This window comes from Pagrus pagrus (assembly GCF_965226575.1).
Source record: "Pagrus pagrus genome assembly, chromosome: 11".
NCBI lineage: Eukaryota > Metazoa > Chordata > Actinopteri > Spariformes > Sparidae > Pagrus > Pagrus pagrus.
The window spans coordinates 7191067-7213220 of record NC_140195.1 but is presented as its reverse complement, the minus strand read 5'-3'; the positions used below and the strand labels follow the sequence as shown (position 1 = coordinate 7213220).

General features: G+C 40.9%; 2 protein-coding genes across 9 annotated transcripts in view; both read left to right on the top strand.

Moving 5' to 3' along the window:
* Positions 1–6720, top strand: part of samd10a (sterile alpha motif domain containing 10a) — a 38939-nt gene extending 32219 nt beyond the window's left edge. The window contains exons 3-5 of one of the 3 annotated variants that reach the window (XM_084366923.1): positions 4519–4687; positions 4782–4922; positions 6401–6720. In XM_084366923.1, coding sequence (XP_084223049.1) covers positions 4519–4687; positions 4782–4922; positions 6401–6423 — 333 coding nt within the window. In that variant the 3' untranslated portion in view covers positions 6424–6720. Of the gene's footprint in view, positions 1–4518; positions 4688–4781; positions 4929–6400 lie in introns of all 3 variants that reach the window. The other 2 variants (XM_084366922.1, XM_084366921.1) reach the window with 2 other exon arrangements.
* Positions 6721–6819: 99 nt separating this feature from the next.
* uckl1a (uridine-cytidine kinase 1-like 1a) lies at positions 6820–21207 on the top strand. Of its 6 annotated transcripts, XM_084366917.1 has the most exons (16): positions 6924–7002; positions 7228–7307; positions 11113–11300; positions 11522–11628; positions 13407–13577; positions 13790–13861; positions 14019–14208; positions 14307–14368; positions 15546–15562; positions 15743–15841; positions 15927–16020; positions 17278–17340; positions 17443–17565; positions 17807–17914; positions 18160–18316; positions 18926–21207. In XM_084366917.1, the coding sequence occupies exons 2-16, from the start codon at positions 7276–7278 to the stop codon at positions 19003–19005; spliced, it is 1563 nt and encodes a 520-aa protein (XP_084223043.1). In that variant the 5' UTR covers positions 6924–7002; positions 7228–7275; the 3' UTR covers positions 19006–21207. The 6 variants fall into 6 exon arrangements, with proteins under 6 accessions (XP_084223040.1, XP_084223039.1, XP_084223038.1 ...); XM_084366914.1 differs by lacking the exon at positions 7228–7307 and having other exon boundaries at positions 6820–7002; XM_084366913.1 differs by lacking the exon at positions 7228–7307 and having other exon boundaries at positions 6820–7002; positions 17278–17565; positions 18926–19016; positions 20723–21207.
* The last annotated feature ends 947 nt before the right edge of the window (positions 21208–22154 follow it).

Here is a 22154-nt window from a genome sequence, read left to right as displayed (position 1 = left end):
CGTCTGAGTTGTATCTCAGATGAAACAAGTTTTTTGAAAAACATTAAAGCTGCTGTGATACTGTAAAAGACTGATCATCCAGTTTCAATAAATTGGCTTAATTAGGAAACCTTGAGGGATAAAAACAATAAAACTGTAAAAACACTCAGGATAAGTTGATTGTGAATTTCTACCAAGACAATAGGAGTAGTACCTCATTGTCATGCTGCAGCTTTGTTATATTCATCTTTTCAGAAACATCTCTTCCCCTTCTAGTAGCCGCTCTGTTCCAGTTAAACATTTTTTAGTTGATACTCATTTCTTCATCTGATACGGCGTTGTCTGTTCGCACACTCGCCGCCGTCCACAGCGACGATCCATCTGTGCAGTCAACTGGCCTCATTTAAAGCCCGTAGTTAGAAGTCAGAAAGCCTGTGCCTTTGTCCTCACCCCATGGAAGGCTCTTTAAAAGGCGGTAATGAGCTGAAGCCAAAGCTGCACACACAGGACTGGGCTGGGCTGATAACAGACTCGTATACAATGTGTTGTTTGTTTGCTTCAATCCTCTTGGACGCACATTATGTAGTGGTCGGTTTATTTTTGTTTTGAGGACCATAAAACTTAACCAGAACTGTGGTTCTGAAAGATGTTCAGCGGTGGAACATGTGAACAGTGTCGTCGCTTCTTCAACAGTTCAGCTCTGCATCCTTCAGTTTGTTTACTCTCTCCTTCACTCTTCCTCTCTGCAGCCACATACTCCTCACTGATAATGTAAATGCTGGTTTGAGAATTATCCTGTTAAAAGGAGGAAAATACTCATTATAGCAATTCTCTGTTATCTTAATACCTTTATCTTTTATGTTTCATAACTGTGGACAAAGTAATTGTTGAAAGAAAAAGATTAGCGAGTATTTGATGATACATTTACATCATCTTTGAGCAAGAATGCAAAACATTTTCTACTGTGAGCCTTTAAATGTTGAGGATTTTGGATTGTTGGTCAGACAAAACAAGCTACCATAACCTTTGGCTTTAGGAAATTGGGATGGCCATTTTTCACATTTCCTTGGCCCAACAGTTAATCACTTCCATTGACAGAATAATTGGCAGATTAGTTAGCAGGAAAAGCCATTACTCGCAGCCATAGTCAGAATGGTGACATAAGATATTTGGGGACAATATTGCGCCGTGAACGCCGTCTGTTTGTCACATTCACAACAATTAATTTTTGATGAACTGGGAGGAAATGTTTGCTTCATATTTAATATGTTCACATCACAGTGACATTAAAATGGCTCTTGAATTAACTGCTAGACAGTATGTGAAGAGTCACTCAGAATACATGCAAAGGCAGAAGTTAAAATATTCACATACTCACAAGTGCCAGAAATGCAGGACTTTAGGCAGCACAAGAAGTGGCAATAGTACACACATGCTTTACTCAAGTAGAAGAACAGATAGTTGTGTGAAAAAAGACTGATTCAATGGCTTTACTCAAGTAAAAGTGAAAAAGGAACAGGCTCTGAGATGTAGTCAAAGTATAAAAGTAAAAAGTTTCCCTCTGTAGGTCATTTCTACAGGCCATTTCTGTGCAAAGCTAACTGAACCTCACATCACATTTACATAAATCAAAGACCTTTAACCTTAAAGGTAGAATCAGTAGGATTTGTCCGAGATGTTCATAAACAGCTACAAAGATAGCTGGTTGTTGAGTCTCATTCCCAGGACGTCAAATAGCCACATTTTGGGTTGGCGAAGCGTCTCGATCACAGCAACAAACAGAGAAAATATGAAAATCCAGGCTCCCTCTCTGTCTGTTTCCATCTTATTACGTCTTTTTGTCTGCCTGCGGTGATATGCACTGATAAAAATAATTGCTAATTCCCCTTAAATGCAATAAAACTAGAGTAACGAGCCTGTTTGGAAAATGTAAGGAGTGTAAAGCACAGACGTATTTGTTAAACTGTAGAAATAGAAATGTAAAAGGTTAATCCTAACCCCTACTGTAAGTACAGTAATGAAGTATTTGTACTACGTTACTTCCCACCTCTGGGCAGCACCTGTCACTAATCCAGCCGACACTAAGTTCTATAAAACTGAGGTTGTGAAGTGAGAAAGTCTTTTTCTCACGACAGAAATGGAGGTGCTGCACTGAGCTGGAAGGTTTTGAAGTAAAATGAAAAGAAAGAATATTCAGAGCTCTTTAAGTGCACAGAAGAAAGTATAAAGATAAAAGCAAAATCCTGCAAAACGGTGGATTGGAAATCAGTCAGGAGGCAGAAAAATACTCACTTCAGACTTTGAATGTGTCCACGTTTGTTATCTAGATCCCCATTAGCCACATGTGCTGTGACAACAACAGCAGCTACTCTTTGTGGGGTCCCTACTCACAATAAGACCCCCGCAATATTATCCACAAACTGTGTCATAAAACATCTCAAGTTCAGTAATTGGCTCTATATAATATTACCACCTCCTAGAGAGGCAGCTTACATCCCCTCACTGCAGATAAAGCAGGAGGGATAGCTCTCTCTGTATTCGTTTGCTCGCAGTTTATTGTTGAAATAAATACGGTCTCAAACATATTTTACAAAAATGAAGAAGCTTAAAGAGTTTAACGCCACCATTGCCAGAAAAATCTTGGTTTTTTTTTGTATTAAGCTGGTTCTACATGGGCTCGTGAAATAGTAATGTCTGAAAGCTGTTTTCGTTCTCATGTTTTGTTTTTTTCCAACGCTCAAACTTGACTAATGATTATTTATACTCTGTTTGAGCAGTAAAGTCCCAACAAGCTGCTTTGCTCTGCGCTGCACGTAAACAATTTAAGTTGTGCTTTGGTGTGTTGGGCCTCATTACTCAACCATAATCAAGTGTGACAAGACTAACGCCCGACCAACTGTTAGACATTAGTTTTCTACGAGGAGTAAAATAAGCTGGATTTTCTTGTAGTCTAACTTGTAAGAGTACATGGAGAAGTTTTTGTTCTGAGAGTAACTCATTATGTTGGAAAGGAAATGTTGTTAATGGCTCCTTACTTGTAAAGGATACTCAGTTGTAGATGTAAAGATGTTTAAAGTATAATGCATTTGCACAAAACAACTTAAGACAATATAGAATGGCGTGTACTGAAACATTAGTGTCAGAACATATTGTGACGCATGTTTCTGAGCTGGAACATGCTCTATATTTCATAAAATGTTGCACTCAATGAGATAGAGTCATCATCTGAAACATCAAGCACAAATCTTCCCCTGCTGAGTCTTAAATGTGAGCCAGCCTCTCTTTTTCTTCCCTCATCCGAGAAAATCTCGAGCTGGAGAACTGCTGAACCTGCTGAATTTTTAAAACCGACTGACTGATCAAAGACCCGGTTCGATTAGTCCTTGGCGCTTTTTACACCGCGCGGGTCTTCAAGATTAAAGAGCTGGATCTCATGATCACACTCTGCATGTTGGCTGATCTTCCAGACAACTTGGAAGTTTGCATCTATGCACGGAGCGTTTGATCTGCATGGTGTGCTGTGTGCTTTAATGAGTTCGAGACCTGCTCGTATAGAGGACCTTTCAGTTCGTCATGTATAGGCCCGTCTATGTTCATCTAAACCTCCGAGTGTTTGTCAGTCTGTAAGGGTTTGTTGCTGAATGTTCAGCTCACAAGCTTCATGGCAGGTTTTTAACTGAGCGGCAGTGTTTGCAGAGATCGCTCATCGTGTGCGGTGAAGAAACGCCACGTGTGTTTGTGGATCTGAACACGTCTCTTCTCTTTGATACCAGAGTTTTAGTCAAGGTCAGACGGACGATTGTGGTGTGAAAACTGGAAGGGAAAAGTGAAGAAGCAGCTTTAGAGGAAGAGTTCAGCATTTTGGAAGTTGCTTGTTTACTTCTGTAATAGTGTTGGTGTAATGTGTAGCTTTAATTGCTCATGGGTGACCTTAAAGGTGCAATATGTGAGCATTTTGGGTTAAAACGTTCAAAAATGATCAACAGAATGTGGAGAAACTCCAGTTTTGACTCAATGTTAAAGAAGTCTGTGTCTGCCTGAGGTTAAAAAGCCAACCAGCCAGTCTCAGCCTGTCCTGTCTCATAACTCCACCTCCTACTACCTCAAGAGTCAATAGTGTGATAGTATGACCCCCGCCTCCGAAGGTGTATAGATTAATCAAGTGAGCTTTAGAGGTGCTGGTCGGCAGATGTTGCCTTAGTAGTTCCCCCCTCTCCTATCCTTACGCTAAGTTAAGCTAACCAGCTGTAGCTTCATATTCAACGTACAAACATGAAGCTGCTTTCTCACCTGAACTATTTTGTTTTTATTGAAACTGAATCTGGTTGAACCCTGCAGACCAAACAACCGGACCGAGACGCCATCTTTCTGTCCTGTCCCCTGCTACCTGTCAGTCATTGTTCATAACATGCAGTATATTTGAACTAAATAAACTGGATAAGCAAATTTCCAGAATAGTTGGACTATTTTTCTAATACATGTCCATCTTCTGTTTAATAATCTGTCTGTCTGTCTGTCTGTCTGTCTGTCTGTCTGCAGTACCGTTCCAGTGACAATTATGGGATATATCACACAAGCCCGACACAGCCCAGCCTGATCCGGCCCGTCGTTCTCTGGTCACAACAGGATGTTTGTAAATGGCTGAAGAAACACTGTCCGCACAACTACTTAACCTACGTGGAGGCGTTCTCCCACCACGCTATCACAGGTCTCACACACTGCTAAGATGATCAGACAATACGTGAATTACAAAGTAAAAAGCTAAATTTATGTTTGAGCTTTCTGCTTTCTTCTTCTTCCAGGCCGTGCGTTGTTGCGTCTGAACGGGGAGAAGCTGGAGAGGATGGGACTCGTACAGGAAACGCTTCGACAGGAGCTGCTGCAGCAGGTGCTGCAGCTCCAGGTGCAGGAGGAGGGCCGCAACCTGCAGCTGCTCAGCAGAGGTCAGGGTGTGTGTGTTTCATTTTTAAAACTCGAATCTCAAACCCGGACTTTAAATGAGTAGTTTCACATTTCAGGAAATATGCTTATTTAATTCCTGGCGGAGCGTCCGATGTGGAGATCGATACCACTCATATATTCTTGCATGAAACATAAGACAGTTAGCTTAGCTTAGCACACAGACCCGCCAACCTTCAGATCTTCTTCAGGTCTGGAGGTCCTTCACAAGAAAAACTTAAGTTTCAAAGACCTTGTTTTGTCATGATGTTGGGATTCAGCTTTATTGTTTCCTGTTTTACTTTGTAAGCGTCATCATCATGTGTCATGTTGTGTTACTTCCTGGCTTTGTCTTGTTTTCCCTCCCTTGTGATTGTCTTGTAAAGTTTCACCTGTCCCTGATCAGCCCTCTGTGTGTTCAGCCTGCTGTTGTCAGTTTGCTGTTTGCTCTGTGTTTGTTCCTCGTGTTTTGTCTGTGTTCCCAGCGCTTTATTTTGTTTGCAGTTGGTTTAGTTTTTGAATGTTTTGTGTTTCCTTGGTTCGTCTACCTGTTTTTCATGAAAGCTGTCCTGGATTCTGCATTTGGGTCTCATTTCGTGCAAACCATAACATGTGTCCCGCCTTCTAGTGAAAAATAACGAAATAATACATTTATGTTAAATGCATGAATCTTTGGCATAAACTTATATTCATCATTCATTCATTTTAGACAGTCTGTGCTCTATATTAACCTATTTTTGTCAGCTTCTTGATGGTGACGATGTTGGTGCGACCCTTGTGGTCGACAGAATAATCGACTCTACAGATTATACAAAATGCACTCACCTTTCTTTTAAATCTTCCTCTGTCCATTTGTCACTTAATGAGGAGAACGAAGATCTCCTGACTACGCGCTGTAGATTGCTAGAAATAGGTTGTGATAACTAAAAAGGGAAAATGTGTCATAAATCAGGACAAATACAGAATTGTGACACAGGGAGGAAACTGCAAGACGGCATTGACCAAAGGTAAAACAATCTGCCCATCAGCTCTAAACAAAAACTTAAAAACAACTGTTAACTGTTTTACAGAGTACACACACACAACAGCTTAAAACTGCAAATTGATGTTTTTACACTGTGTTTTTGTAGAAATAAACAAGTGAGTTATAACATGTTAATTAGTGAGCTTAACTAAACTATACTTATGATGGCAGCAGTGTCAAATTAAATGTAGGGAGATAAACGTGGCATCAATCTTCTCATGTAACCCGCCGCCAGAAAACAAATACGAGTATTTCCCAAAATTATAATTAGAATCAGAATCGGCTTTATTGTCCAAGTAAGCGTACACATACAAGAACTTTGAGTGTCGCCTGCACAGAAAAAGACATACAGCCAAGAACAAGGAGAACAAAAACTAAACAGATACGGTCATGAATTAAAAATGCTGAACTTTGTCTTAAAATGCTCAGAAAATATCTAAAAATCTCTGTCTTTCACAGGTTCCTTTGGAAATATATCATAGCCAGCTTTTTTTTTTGTGGAAGAAGCTGGATGCTGTTGCATTATGGGAAATGTCCTCAAATACTCTCATGTGCATCAGATCTGTGGGATGAAAGCATCCAGCGAGCGGCGACGTCCAGAACTTTTCTGTTGTCAAGTGGAAGCTGGCAGCTTTAAACAACAGACATAATCTTTACGGACTGACTATGAACTGTGACGAAGAAGCTCCGTGACAATCTGTCCATTTATTGCTCTAATGTGTGATTAATTATTAACCGTCTCTCTCTAACTGTCTCTCTCTCTCTCTCTCTCTCTCTCTGTTTTTTAATGTCATAAAACAAAACAAATAAAAAAATATCAAAACATCACTGCTGTGTGTTTGAAAAAAACGCCTCTATAAAGGTCAGGATTGTGTGCGTTACCCTTGACAAGAGCAGCTGTGTGTGTAGGGGGAAGCACGTGATGATAAACTACATTACCCACAATCCCACCGCGCTGTTAAGCAAGCAGGAATGGCTTTAACCAGCCGATGCCGGCTCCGAGGTCGCAAGATCCCCATGGAAACGGAGTGCGGGAAAATAATGTCGTCCCGCTCGGACAGGTACATGATGCTCTGCGTGTTTCTACCTGTGTTTGCATTGTGCGTGTGTCTGAAATGTGCTGTGTTGTTGTTGTTGTGTAGTCCGCAGCTGCAGCGTCCTCATCCTGTAACGTAACGCTAACCACACTGACTCCCCTCTTTCTCCTACAAACCGCAGAGACATCCGGCAGCTTTAATCTCTTCATGTTCATGTGATCACATGTTAAAACGAGCCTCCTCTGTCAGGATGTACATGAATTAACTGTGCAGTGCGGTGAATGCAGGGAGCTGTAGATGAGTCATTGTGAACGCGGAGCTCCTCAGAAGTAGGTGAGCTGCTGCGTGTTGACACAGTTGTGCGTCACAGACTCACAAATGACACAACACTAGAATATAATCTATAATACACATTAAATGAAGCTTTAATTATATTTGTATGAGTTTGTCTGTGGTAGAAAGTGTTGTGTTTACATCCACTGTAAAGGCAGTGTGAGGTTTAAACATTATTCTGGTGATTATAGATTAACCTAATAACCTATAAAATGTGTTAAAGGGCTATTCTGTCTAAAAAACGATGCAAAGACCCCAAAGTACACGACTCGGAGATATTTTAGTGTTTTACTTATTGTTCATTCTGTGACACAGCTACATTTTTATTTTGTGTTTTGTGAATATTTGTGGTGTAGTGTATATAAAATATTTAATTCTTCTAACCTTCTGCTAAACATAACATTGATGGTGGCAGTGTTGTTGAAAGTACACAAAAGTCATGCCTGAGTAAAAAAGTAAGAAGTAAAGATGTTACTTTGGTCAGAATTAGGAAGAGAAAGAGTCACCCATACGAATAGTACTCGGGTAAAAGTCTGGAAGTATCTGATTATAAATGTACTTAAGTATCAAAACTACAATTAAAATATATTATATATATATTTGCATGTATGTAAATACTGAATACTAGGGCACCACAAATTATTGGATCCGATATTCAGCATATTTCTGATTATCGGAATAATTTTTTTATTCAATCCGATTGAAAATAAAATCAAAGTAATTTAAAAACAAGAATGTAATCTGCAAAGTAACTATAACTAAAGCTATAAAATAAATGTTGTGGACTGGAAGTGTAAAGTAGCTCAAAATTGTCGGCTACTTAGTGAATGTACTTAGTTACATTCGATCACTGGGTGGTGGTATATGATAACTCAAGTATTTACTTAAGTAAAACAGTACAGTAGCAGCATGGCCCCTGTAGTGTAATAGTACTGTATCATTATTATTGATGCATTAATATAAACACAACATTGTAATATTATATTTGATCGAGGCAGAACTCAGCTGTTGACTTGTTAAATCTATTAAGTCATATGTAAAAACTTAATCTGCAGTTACTCAAGTACTCTACTTAAGTACACTTTTGAGGTACTTGAGAATTCCCATGCTCTCCTACTTTATACTTCTACTCTGCTATATTTTTAATGCAAATATTGTACTTTTACTCCATCTACATTACTTTGATGCCTTTAGTTACTAGTTACTTGAAGATTTTATATGTGACAAAGTTAGTATATAGTTATAGTTTCATATACAGGATGCATAATTTCACTTTTACATGTACTTTTGATACTTCAGTACATTTAATATCAGATACTTTTATGCAGAAGGGTGTTTTTATGGGTGACTTTCACTTTTGCCAATGTAATATTTTAACTATCTTTACTTTTACTTATGTAAGGCTTTGGGGTATTTTTTACAACACTGTGCAGTAATCAGTATATATTATAGTAGCTGTCAGAATAATGTAGAAAGGTACAATATTATATAATATGTTCGTCTATGAAATATCAGGAAATGGTGACAAAAGTCAAGTGACTTCACTCTTTGTCCTACAAAAAAGTCCAAACCCAGGATATTTAGTTAACAGTCACATAAAGAGGTAAACATCAAGTAATGTGACGTCTGAATGAGGGAAAGTTTGACTCAAATGATAAAGTGATTGTTTCTGATCAATTTTACTTTGATTGTTTAATTGACAAATGATTTCAGCTCTAGATTGAACTTATTCATAATCTCGTCATAATGGACTCAAACAAGCTTAAACTACGTCTCTAATGCAGCCGCTAAGACAAAACTTACAAGAGCTGAATTTATTCAACGATTGTGGCTCAGGAGGTAGAGCGGGTTGTCCACTAGGTCTAAGATCAGTGGTTCGATCGCTGCATGTTGAAGTATTCTTGGGCGGTCCGTCGGTTTGTGGGTGTGTGTCAATGGCTGTGCATACAAATGTCAGTGTGTGTGTCGCTCCTGATGGCGGTCGGCACCTTGTATGGCAGCTTCTGCCATCAGTGTGTGGTGTCACAGTAGTGACTAGACTTTCCTCTGTTTTTCGATCATTGTACACTGAATAACTTTTGAAGACTTCATCTTGAGCTGTGGAGAACTGTGAAGGACATATTGCATTATTTTCCCAGGTACAGATAAGACTTGTTTGAGTGTCCCTCTGCGTTTGTAGTGGATCAGATCAGCTAACTAAGAGGAAGGATCAGCAGAAGACGTCCGTTCCGTCCTGCTTTAACTCGCAGGTGCCTCTATTAATACCAGCCAAGCAGCTCTTTGCTGCCAGCGTTACACTGATCCTCTTAGTTTACTTACACAGAAGGAGGTGGACATAGAGGACGGAGGACACATGGGCAGGAGCGTGGAGACAACAGAAGTCAGGTTTTCAGATGATAAAGATGTGTGAATAGACAGAGTGAAAGCAGACTAGAAACACACCTGTGGCTGTTTAACTCCAGTGAGTGTCAGTGTTACTGTGTGACTGGCCTGTTGTGTTGTGAAGCTGGAAGGTCGCAAGTTGTCGTCTGAAGCAGACATGACTCTGCTGGACTGCACAGGAGCTAGAATCTCCGGCTGTTGGTCCCTGAGGTCCGACCGCAGGTATGATTGTTTGCTTCAGTTCAGTTTTCCTCCTTTGAAAGCTCTCAGACACGCCGTGGATGTGAGCTATAAATACTCTCCAAAGAGGGGTTGTTGAGAGGTCAGAGGAAGTGCAGGTTCTGGTTTAGATTTTGTTGTTTGTCTGTGCTCAGTCACAGAGGGTCGCCTCCACCGTGTCATCGCTGAACAAACATTTGAAACTGCATCGGTTGAATATGCAAAACCCTTCATTAGTCCTCTCTTCCAGTTACAGCGTGAGCACGTATATATCTGGTTGTGCATCACATTAGAAGCAAACAGAGTTATTCATTTGATTTCTAATTACAGCCGGTGGGAATGAACACGGAGTGTAAATGTGTCAGTGTGTGTGACGCACAAGCTAAGCTGACTTTTACTTGTTCCTCAGTAAACTGTGGTGTGAGAGCGTAATCTTAATTAAAGTGATGTAAGCTGCGATGTGTCAATCAAAAAGAAGCATTAATTCAGTCCAGGCAGTGCTGGAAGAGGTACTCAGATACTTTACTGAAGTACCATGTAACGGTAGCCTACTGCGTAAGAATGTTAAAGTTTAATTTCTCAATGCAGACAAATAGCTGGCAGTATATATTTACATTATTGTTATTCATTCATCTTCATCATTTAGGCAGCATTTTACTCTTGTAGTTGGTTGTGGCTGTGATTTTTTTTAAAGGAATAGTTCACCCAAAATATTACCTACTCGGCTCCATGCCCGATCCACAAAGCACATCCACAAAACATTTCTGGAGCTTCACAGCAAAACAGTGTTGGTCTGTGGCCCCTGTGGTCCGCGACAGTCTAAATAATGTGACGTTCTCGAGTGCCTCTCTTCGCTCCGCTAACAGAGAGCAACAGTAGCTAACGTTAGTTTAGAAATGGAGTCTGCTAACATAAACAGATGGCCGTCTCCAGCACAACACAGAAGTTTCACAGAGCTCCTTTAATGTTGTTGTGAATATTTTAGTACTTACATGTGGTGTATGTGATACACCTGGATTTCATGTGCAAGTGTTGTCAAACAATATAAAAATAATAATTTAAACATCTAATAATGAGGCTGTATGTTTATGCTGGGCAGATCTCCCATACTGCAGACTGTATAGAGAAGAAAAACTACACCTGTGTGAGACTGTCTGTGTGTTCAGGCTGTAACCTGCCCTGCTGTCTGTGTTTTTGCAGTGGGAGTGGGGAGGACTCGTTGGACCGGCTCCTACCCCCCGCCGGGGCCCCTCGCAGGAAGAGCACTACCTCACTGAGTAAAACCGAGCCTCCTCTGCTCCGCACGGGCACACGCACCATCTACACGGCGGGCCGACCTCCCTGGTATGACGAGCACGGGGCGCAGTCAAAAGAGGCCTTTGTCATCGGTATGATGATGTTTTCACTCCTCCTGACAGTTTTTCTCCTTTCCCCTCCTTTCGTGCCAAACTGTGGCTCTGCGCTGCAGAACCTGTCCCTGTATTACCGCTGTGTCTTTATATACCCATAAACACTTTACTGCCATCGCACATGCATACCGCCAGACAACATTAGACACACTCTGAAAAACACACATAATGGCCCATTGAAATGCTGTGTGGATCTGCAGGGTTGTGTGGGGGCAGCGCCTCAGGGAAGACCACCGTGGCCAATAAGATCATCGAGGCTCTGGATGTGCCGTGGGTTGTGCTGTTGTCTATGGATTCTTTCTACAAGGTGAGAGCGTCATGCATTTTATGTGGCTGTTACCAATTATCTGTGGGTTCATTATAGGAGGAAATAATCATCTTTGGGATGAAATGTTTTGTTATCTTATATGATTCGAAATTCACATCAAAGCATCATTATACCGCTGTCACAGTTTGGAGTTAATGAGCTCTCAGATCACAGCCCGCAAATCACAGTGTAGATATTTTGTACACATGGAGAAACAGACGACGTCTCTACATGTGCGAGGGTCCCCGACACTCTTTATTACCTTTCTAATTATCTCTATGTCTTTTCCCAATACCTTTTATAATGAAAAGGAGACAAACACATGTGACATTTTCCCTCAGTGAGAAAAAAAAATGTAATTATGAACCCTGACATTAATTATTATGTGTTGACTTTCATTGAGCACACACTTAAAAAACGAAAGAGCCTCTCTCAATACTGAATCAGGTCCAGTAAACCAATAAAGTGCAGTTTGAACTTTTGAATAGGGGGCAGCATATCTCCACAGCAACTACTAACTGCTGGTAATTGTAGCCACCATTAGCTAGTTAGCTCAGTTAGCTACACAGCTAGCATTCCAGACTGGGAGCTAGGAGTGAATATTATGTGACGGGATGGGCCGAGGCTAACTGGTATGTCAACAGTAACTTATTTATTTTCTGTTGATGTTTTTTTTTGTTTTGTTTTAATGAAAATTGTCACATTTTAGACCTTCACATTAAAAGCATCATGAATGACGATCTGTCTCTGCACATTTACGCACGAAGCACAGCAGCTAAACCCATTTTATGAATCTCCACACATGCCGACAGGATCAGTTAGGATCTAATGTTAATTACCGTTCTGTGTTCTTCTACACACCCAAAAGGTCACACACACACACACACACACACACACACACACACACACACACACACACACTCTCTCTCACTCCAGATTCAAGTAAAAGTGTTTGGAGTAAAGCTGCTGTCCTCCTGATAAATCCTGAGCTCCATCAGAGCTGTCTAAAAATATTTATTTCAGATGCTAAAAGTTTTATTTCACTGTCACAGTCACAGAATTAGTTTACCCTTAATTATTATAGAGTAAGGCATTAAAATAAATTCATTAATATTTCCCCCACATGCATTTTTCGCTACAGCCACTAGGGGGTTCAGTGAGCCCCCCGGGAACAACACAGACTGCACCTATGGAAGTAAAACGTATACTTTATTGTCCACACTTTCCCTCCTTGCCAGCTAAAACACAGAACACTGACTTAACATAATGAATACATTAATGCAAAATAGTTAAAGACAAATGCTGGAGCTCCTCACACAAATCTAACACTTCATACTTCATAACATAAAACCTAGAGATTGTCATCCTGCTCAGTCATCCATAATCAAAAGATCACCTCCAGAGCTTATATAGACTACTGATCATCAGCTGACTCATTCTCTGCCTTTGACATTTTGATAACATGAGAGATAAAATTACTTCTCACCCTGTTGGACCTGGCCTTCAGCATCCTGAATCTCCATCCAGAGTCACAAAGATCAGGTCTATTTTCTTCTCCAACGTCAGTTCAGTCAGGGGTTTGTGAAGATAACACACTGACACATACACAGTAAAGATGTGAAATGTGAATAGTCTTTGGGAAATCAAGGATCCTAGTTTCATATTTATTTTACTGACATGAAAATTGTATCAATATTCTCAGCAAAGTCAATAATGACATTCACCAAAATGTCAGCTAATTAAATCAGACATGCTTAATAATTTGTTGTGTTTTCCAGGTCTTATCTCCTGAGGAGCAGGCTCTGGCGGCAAGTAACGACTACAACTTTGATCATCCGGGGGCATTCGACTTCGAGCTGCTGGTCGCCACCCTGAGAAAGCTGAAGCAGGGCAAGAGTGTGAAGATCCCGGTGTACGATTTCACCACGCACGGCCGACAGAAAGACTGGGTGAGTCAGAAAACTCCTCGATTTTGAACTGTCTTTTAGAACAAAGTATTGAAGGAATAAGTTATTCTCTTTGCTGAATTCCCAAAGCTGAAAATATATTATAGGCTTAATGAAATATTATTTAAAAACATTTCCTCTTTAATCTTATAAAAGCTGCACGGACTCTGTATTCTGCTTTGAAGACTTTTTGGTTTTCACTCCTCTCTCTTTAGAAAAACGTGTACGGCGCCAGTGTAATCATATTTGAAGGCATTATGTCTTTTGCGGACAAAGAGCTTCTGCAGGTGAGGCAATACGTTTTCTTTCTTTTCGTTCTTTTTGAAGAATTTTTTTTGGAGCGAAGCAAAGCAATCACCCACAGTTATTGTTGTTTTAGCAGCTGCTTTGCTGAAGTGAATATTATTGAACCATTCAGGGCTGTTTGCTCTCCCCCACCTGCAGCTCCTGGATATGAAAATCTTTGTGGACACAGACTCAGACATTCGGCTAGTTCGCCGGCTCCGCAGGGACATCACAGAGCGCGGACGAGACATTGAAGGCGTCATCAAGCAGTACAACAAGTTTGTGAAGCCGGCCTTCGAGCAGTACATCGAGCCGACCATGAGGCTGGCTGATATTGTTGTGCCGAGAGGTAAAGCAATCAGACTTTCTCACCACACTTGAACATTTTGACTGCAAACCAACAACTTCTCCAACTGCACTCATCCCTTTTCCTTTTTCCCTTCCTAGGTGGTGGGAACATGGTGGCCATCGATCTGATAGTCCAGCATGTTCACAGCCAGCTGGAGGAGGTGAGTAGCCACAACACTGATGGTACATAAGAGGGTGGCGCCACCATGTGTCTGAAAGTTGTAACATACTGACAGAAAGAGAGAATGAAAAGCTTCAAGCTAACATGAAATCAGAACTTCTCACTCACAAACTTTCAGACTTTTATTGTTCTCACTTTGGAAAACATTAAAGGACCAGTCTGGTGTTTTACTATATTCTTCTTATTGCTCATATTGTTGTCAAGAAACTATCACAAACACACAACTAAGGATGAGGATCCAATCTGAATTGTTTTAAATCCTTTATGTTGAAGTTTTATGTTGTCTGTTTGATGGAGAAAGGAGACATTTTAGTTAAAGCAGCTACAGAGACTGTAAATACTCAAGTTAAAGGTGCACTATGTAGTTTTGGGGAAGAAAATTCAAGCAGAAGAGAAAGATCTTCACTGATCGGATTTTATTTTTTTCACTAAATAAACAACCTTTTGTGTTGAATAAACTGAATAAACAAACTGACCTTAAAGGACAAAACAATTTCATACTGTTTTACTTTGTTTATATGTGGCGGACCCTGCCACCTTTACTTCAAACAGTGTTCTGGGGACCTTATTTTCCTCTGAGAACAGTATATTCAGTTAGATAAATATTGCTGAGTTTGTATTATTACCTCATTAATATTGTTAAATATTAAATTTCTGAGTTTGAATTTCTTCGTTGACCTCTTCATAGTCGTTAACTCGCTCTCTGAAGTGCGGTCGTATTTCGATGACATTATATGTTTTCAATTAACTTTTCCTGAGATTCCTTCGTGTACGACTAGAGGGAGCTCACAGTTTGAGAATAGTGACGTTAAGTGATTTATCTGCAGCTGAGCTGAACACACCTGGGTAATTTACCTTTACCTTCTCAGAATTGGATCCAAAATGGAACGAGCCACACTGCTACACAGGGCAAAATATTATTTTCTTTTCCACACAGCGGTCGGTCCTGCTGCTGTAAATGCTCATTAAAACCAAAACCACAGCTGGAAATAGTCCCAACAATGCACCGTTTGTTCTTGCAGCTGTTTCAGGAACTTGTATATACCATATATTTGTTAGCAGGGCACAAGGCCACACACAGACTAAGGAAAGCTTCTCACCATCTGCATTTCTTACCTTATTTCAATGTCTGTCTCTTACCCTCTCTCTTAACGCAGCGTGAGCTCAGTGTCAGGTATTTACCTTCTACCTTGGAGCTTTTGTGTGATTGCCGTGTTCAGACTGAGCCTTCACCCTCTCTGCGTGTCTGTTTAGTGACTCGGTGTGAATGACGACGCTTCCATCTTAAACCCACGCTGCTTCATTTCAACAACGGTAAAAACCTTTTATCCAAACAACCTTTCTCTGGTCTCAGGGCGCTCCTGGCCTCGGCTCAGCAGAATCAGCCGCTGCCTCAGACGCTCAGCGTGTTGGAGAGCACGCCGCAGGTCAGAGGCCTGCACACCATCATCAGGTACCGACGTGCGCTCAAGTACGAGTCCTTGTAGCAGCTCACACGGTGAATATGAGTTTTAATCTTTTTCTACTCTGTGCTGCAGGAATAAAGAAACCAGTCGAGATGAGTTCATCTTCTACTCAAAGAGATTAATGCGGCTTCTCATAGAACATGCGCTAACGTTTCTACCATCGCAGGTGGGTCGACTTTAACTTTATCAATGAGGATTAATCAAAGTGGCTTTAATCAATTTTCATATTAACAAAGGATCACATAAAAGGAGATAAACTCACAGAGGATTATCCCCTGACCCTGCAGTATCTTTGCATCTTTTATCCTTTTGCTTTTACAGCCTGCTGTACTTTTACTGTTTTGGTTCAGTCTCAACGCTCACATCAGTGCCGTTTTCAGACAATGAGTGAAAAAGCTCTAAAAGATACAACTACTGTACACTACCTGCTCACCACCGAACAGCAGACAGACACAGTTAGCGACTAGCTTGTTAGCATTTAGCAGCTCAAGAGTTGCTAGAGACCAAAGGAGCTTAAGAGTGGTTAAACTGGAAATTAGTGGCATCTAGCTGTACAACTAATTATGAATATTGCATTAAAAAAATTCTGATAGACCATATTTACATGGCGGCCATTTTCCTCAGGATTGGAAGCTCAGTTTCTTGCATAATGTTTTGTTGCTGTGTTTCAGGTCACAAGTTGAATAAACATAAGCTAATCAGATGTGATGTTTTATCTTGAAATATGTCCCATCAGATTTTTATTATCCGTCGTCTTTTCAGTTGCTGAATATTTCGAATTTTTTCGTACTCCTTTCCAGGCAGCTGTCACTTTTATTTATGAATTACACCGTGAAAAAAGAGACTACCTTAAATACCCTTTTTGGTACATTCAAGTGCCACACGCCAAGCTACTTCACTTCTTCAACTTATCTTTTTTTACCTGTATCCATGTTTGCTTATTGTTTCTAAAAACAAAGCCTTTAGGCAGCCAGCTCTTACATGTCAGTTGTCATAGTTTGAAAGTACCAACAAGAAAGAGTTTTCAAAGCAGTAATAGCTCTCAACGGTGCACCTGACAACAATAAAGGTGTCTGATGGATTGCATGTGGTGTATCAAGCAAAGTTCAAGTCAGCACAAGTTTATTTTCATACCGTACTGACATCACCCGATTGTTAGAAGGTGTCAGAAAGATATCTGTGGAAAATTGATGGCATTGAAGGAAAGTGAACACCGTTTGTGGAGAATGTGATAGAGCAAAAAATTTACTCTTTGTTGCGGTAATACACAACACACATATGTACTGTATCTGCTTCACACGTTCTCAAGACAAAGTTCCCTACATGCAGATACATCATTTAATTGGCACCTCTCTAGTGTCTGCATCCATCAGAGTAGTGTGTTTGTATAATAAAATATTTTTTCTTCTGTGTTTTCTCACAGACATGTGTAGTTCAGACTCCACAGGGTCAACAGTACGAGGGCCGCAGCTACAATGGTAAAGGGGTGAGTGATATTTTTGTTTTACAAGGTCTCATTAACTTCCAGTGGAGTGCGTCCTCGGGGGGTTTCTGTCGTCACACTTGCTCCACTGCCTCGTCTCCACAGATCACCGGTGTGTCGGTCCTGCGGGCAGGAGAGACCATGGAGCCCGCCCTGAGGGCCGTGTGCAAGGACGTCCGCATCGGCAAGATCCTCATCCAGACCAACCTTGACTCTGGCGAACCGGAGGTACACAGAATGAGTCATTTAGTACCGAATCCCCGTCCCATGAGGCTCTTCTGTGCGCTACGTTTCGGGAGACTTTACTCGATTTTGGACGCTGTCTCAGAATTCGCATCAAACAGAAGATAAAAATGTTTTGATTGTTTTTTTTTTCCCCTTTCTTCCACATGATGTGTGTCTCCGTGGTAACTGCCCTTCCTGCTTTTGTAACCATGGTAACCTGTCTCCTCCTCTCTGGCCTCGCCAGCTGCATTACCTGCGTCTGCCCAAAGACATCAGCGAAGATCATGTCATCCTAATGGACAGCACGGTCTCCACTGGCGCTGCTGCCATGATGGCAGTACGAGTCCTATTGGTGGGTGGAGATTAACATCATTATTCTTCAGTAAGACAGCAATAGGGCCCCTCTCCTCTGGGTCACTTTCTTATCTGTGTGATTATTAATTGGACTTGTTTGTCCTGGTGAGGTTAGATTGGCTTTATCTCCGCGAAGAGAAATGTCAAATATTTTCCTCCCTTGCTTTCCTCTTACTAATTATCCTCCCGATGATGAGCAGGCAGGCACTGACGGTCGTTGCTGTGATGTGTGTTGCTGAGCAGGATCACGAGGTGCAGGAGGATAGGATCGTGTTGGTGTCGCTGTTGATGGCAGAGCTCGGGGTGCACTCTGTGGCCTACGCCTTCCCAAAGGTCAAAATCATCACCACCGCCGTGGACAAGAGTCTGGACGATTTTTTACATGTAATTCCTGGTATCGGTAAGCCATCGCATGCATCTGCTCACTCTTTCTGTCAACATTTTATCCAGAGTAGAATTTATTCGCCTGTTTTGAGCCTCTCAGCTTTTGAAGAGCATATAAAATTAAAACTAAACAGCATTTCAGAAGATGTCGTCAGGGTGCAACCCTGTCTTCAGTGTGGTTTTGGGTGGATGCTTTTAGTTTTATGCAGGGTGTAGAAATATCCACACTCGTTGCAGATGATAAAAGATAATAAACATTTCCGTTTCAAGTCGACAGATTTCATTTCATGTCCCAGCAGATTCTAATTTAATGGTGGTGTCACCTCAGATTTGCAGCCAGCACTGCTCTTGATCACCACTGTAACTAAACTACACAATGTGCATATCAGATATACCAGTAGGTTGTCTGTAGGCATAAATAATTTCATACAATTACATAATTAAACATAACATGCAAACATGAAGATGAATATTTAATGTGCTGTGTTAAACTAATCAATTAGTCTCTCTGTTTGTTCAGAAAATGATTTTTTTTATTATTTTAGAAAACAGCCATTGAGCTCTTATTTACAATTTTTCTAATCATTTAGTTTTACACAGGAGCTCCACTGTTGTGTGCTTTCAGGTGACTTTGGCGACCGGTACTTCGGGACAGACGGGACCGACAGCTGGAGTGACGACGACCAGGACCAGCCGTCGTACTGAGACAAACATCTGTGAGCCTCTGTGAAAGAAAACACAACACTACTTGAAAACTCCCATTATTGTGCATATTCCCCTTTAGGCATAAACCAGAAAAAAACTGTTATATAATTATATTCACTTTTTGTGTACTGTACATGAATTTTTGTACTCTTATATGACGGATGAGTCTCGGTCAAGTCGTATGCACGAGGGATGTTTTGTTGTATTTTACAGCTGAGTGTTCATCATTAATATTTCATACAGAAGGGTCACAAGAGGTGAAACAGTGCCATTACCTCTGAGATACAATAACACAATAACAATATTACTATAATCTAAATTGTTTGATTCAGATTGCACCAGCTGTTCACGAATCTTAGCGACCGCTAGCGAGTGTAAAACTAGATTATTAAATCAGGTTGCACCAATAAAGCTTAACCAATATGTTAACTGTGTATATCGGCTGCTAGCGAACAACAGTGTTAACTGGTGTAAACATTAAGTCACTGTAGAATCACAAGCTATGATAAAAGCTTAGTGTCAACATGCTAACGTGCTCACAATAACTATGTTAACATACTGATTTTAGGTAATGTTCACTATACAATCGCTGTGTTATTCTGAATTATTATATTCAAGGTTGCACAACACTGTTTAGGCCCTGATGAGGTTCCTGTGCTGCCCTTGTTTTTCTAATTGAAGGAGTTTGTGACCATCAAAAGTCAACTAGGTTACCTGCATCAAGAGTGTTGCCTTTCATCAGCCTGGTGCCTGCAGGTTTCTTTTGTTGTACACACCTTTAGTTTTTCCCCCCGTTTCATTTCTTTGGAGGTTTAAGAGGCGGTGAAAGAAGTATATTTCAGTCTCATTATTCTCTTAAGAAGCATTTTATGAGTATTATCAAAGTTTTATGTAGTTTGGGGCTGGCTTGTAGGCATTTTCCTGCCAGTACCGCCACAGTTTACTACGCTCACTCTTAGTCGATCATGTCAGAAAGCTTGCATTTGCTACTTAGACCTAAACATCTAGTGTAGCTGAGGCTGATGGGAACAAAATCAAAAGAGCAGAGAATTAAAAATGAAGTTGCTGAAATCCGTCCTGGGACGTGATCGTCCCTCTACAAAAACTATCATCCAGTTTTCACTAAAAAGCAGAAATGTCAACCTTGTGATGCTCGAGGGAAAGTCAGTCAGTCAGACTCTGACCACCGTAGATATCTCTACAAACTTTAACCACAATGTACAAATTGAGCAAGAAGATACGTCGCAACTTGTGAAACGAGTTGAAAACCTTTTTTATCGTGGCAACAAACTGAATATTTGTTCTTCCTGATGGTTTGAAGACGAATCTTTGAAGTTTCTGTGAATTCCTTCAGGACAGGAAAATGTGACTCACTGCTCTGTGACTCAAATGTAATGTTAATACACGAGAGGCCCAAACTGGAGCTAATTATAGGCTACGTTTGAATTTATGAACAGCTGGTGCAAGAATATGTTCAGATCTAAAGTCATTCATCTTTACGCTGCTCTATTGGGACATATTTTTTGTTCGTGTTATGTGATAAGAGATCACAAAGGGAAATTAATGTGGCTCTCAACTTAATCTAAATGTTGTAGGTTCACACATTTACACAACAAGGTGTAAAATGCCTAAAAAATACATCTTAAATTCAGGGTAGTAGAAAACAATTCACCTTTCGTTTTCAGTTCTCACTGCCTCTTTCTACTTCTACCTGAAGCTGTCATGTTTCCATCGTGTGTCTGGACCGATCGACGGATCATCAGCGCGAGGTCACGGCCGGTCACACGCACACTTCAGAGTATTTTCCACGGTCCTGTGACTCTCAGGGTTCAGATACAGGCCGCCTGCTTCCCCCCCTGTGATACACTCTAAAGCCTGAAGGGGTCAGTATAGCTCACATTAAGCTTCTCCACGGTGTGATTTATAGGGTGTCCCTTTGAGAACTCAGTGTCTCTTTACATCACAGAAGAAATGCGTACAGACTCACCTGAATCACTTCACATCGCACGAGTTAAAAAATGTTGAATCTGATGTCATGAATGTGAGTTCTGAAGTAATGAAATCATCCCTGTGGTTCGTTATTTTACTGACTGACCTGGTGCAGAATATAACATGTTAAAGCTCAGTTAATAACATGTAAGATAATGACATTAATGTGATTTCAGGGTTTACAGAATGAGCAATAAAAGAACCTCGAGCCTCCGAGTTTCCCCTCCCTGTTGTGTTTACACTGTTTACTCCCAACATGAAACACACCTCGTGCTCGTGGTCGGTGATGATATGATTCCCCCAGCCGGTTTGTGACCTTATGCTCGGTGTTATCTCTCCGATTCCTCCGTCCTCTCACTGTCACGTACCTTCATTGAATCTGGCAGCCTTCATTCATGTATTTATTCAGTCATTCATGCTCCTGACAGTGAGATTAACACATCACATAAGCTGTGAATGTTGTATCATCTTCACACCTACAGCATCTCCTGCTCCTACACGTTTGTTTTGGGCTGGTTTTTTTTGTTTTGTTTGTTTGTTCTCCCCCACCCCGTGCGATAGCTCCTCGCCGAATGGGTGACACTGTGATCACAGATGTCATACGACGCACGCTGTATTCTCCAAGACAGCAGAAGACTCGCTCGCCCATGTGACTACTGCCTCAAGGTTAACCTGTTACCATGGAGACAAGCAGGCCAATGAAAATTCAGCAGACGGTTGCGATGTTGACTGCAAGCTTTTTGTTTTAAGGGGTGACCTATTTTTTTTTCTCTCTCCCCCCCCTCCCTCTACACAGCTACTCAGACGCAGACCCTGCTACTCTGTGCACGTGCACACAGACGTTCACACTGATAAAAAAAACATGGGACGGCTACTCACACACACACACACACACAGAGACACACACGTGCACGTACACACTCGTACTCCATGTGAAATGAGGTTGTAAGGTTGTACACAAAGAAGCAAGGGACAATAGAAGCGAATCTTAGCTGTAAAACTGAGAATATTACGCATTTTTAAAATAATTATCTCAATTTGAGCTGAAGAATATTGTGCGTTGGTATTAAGATATTTCTTGGCTTTGATTGGACTGAAGAATCTACAGGCAGCTTTTAAGATTATAAAAAAAGAGTTTGATCCGTCTGTAGTAGATGGCA

Coding starts and splice junctions, on each gene's coding strand:
- uckl1a (XM_084366913.1), top strand. CDS start 6,914: ATGGCTTTAACCAGCCGATGCCGGCTCCGAGGTCGCAAGATCCCCATG. Junction 11,301..11,521: donor AAAAGAGGCCTTTGTCATCG/GTATGATGATGT, acceptor GTGGATCTGCAG/GGTTGTGTGGGGGCAGCGCC. Junction 17,566..17,806: donor TTGACTCTGGCGAACCGGAG/GTACACAGAATG, acceptor TGGCCTCGCCAG/CTGCATTACCTGCGTCTGCC.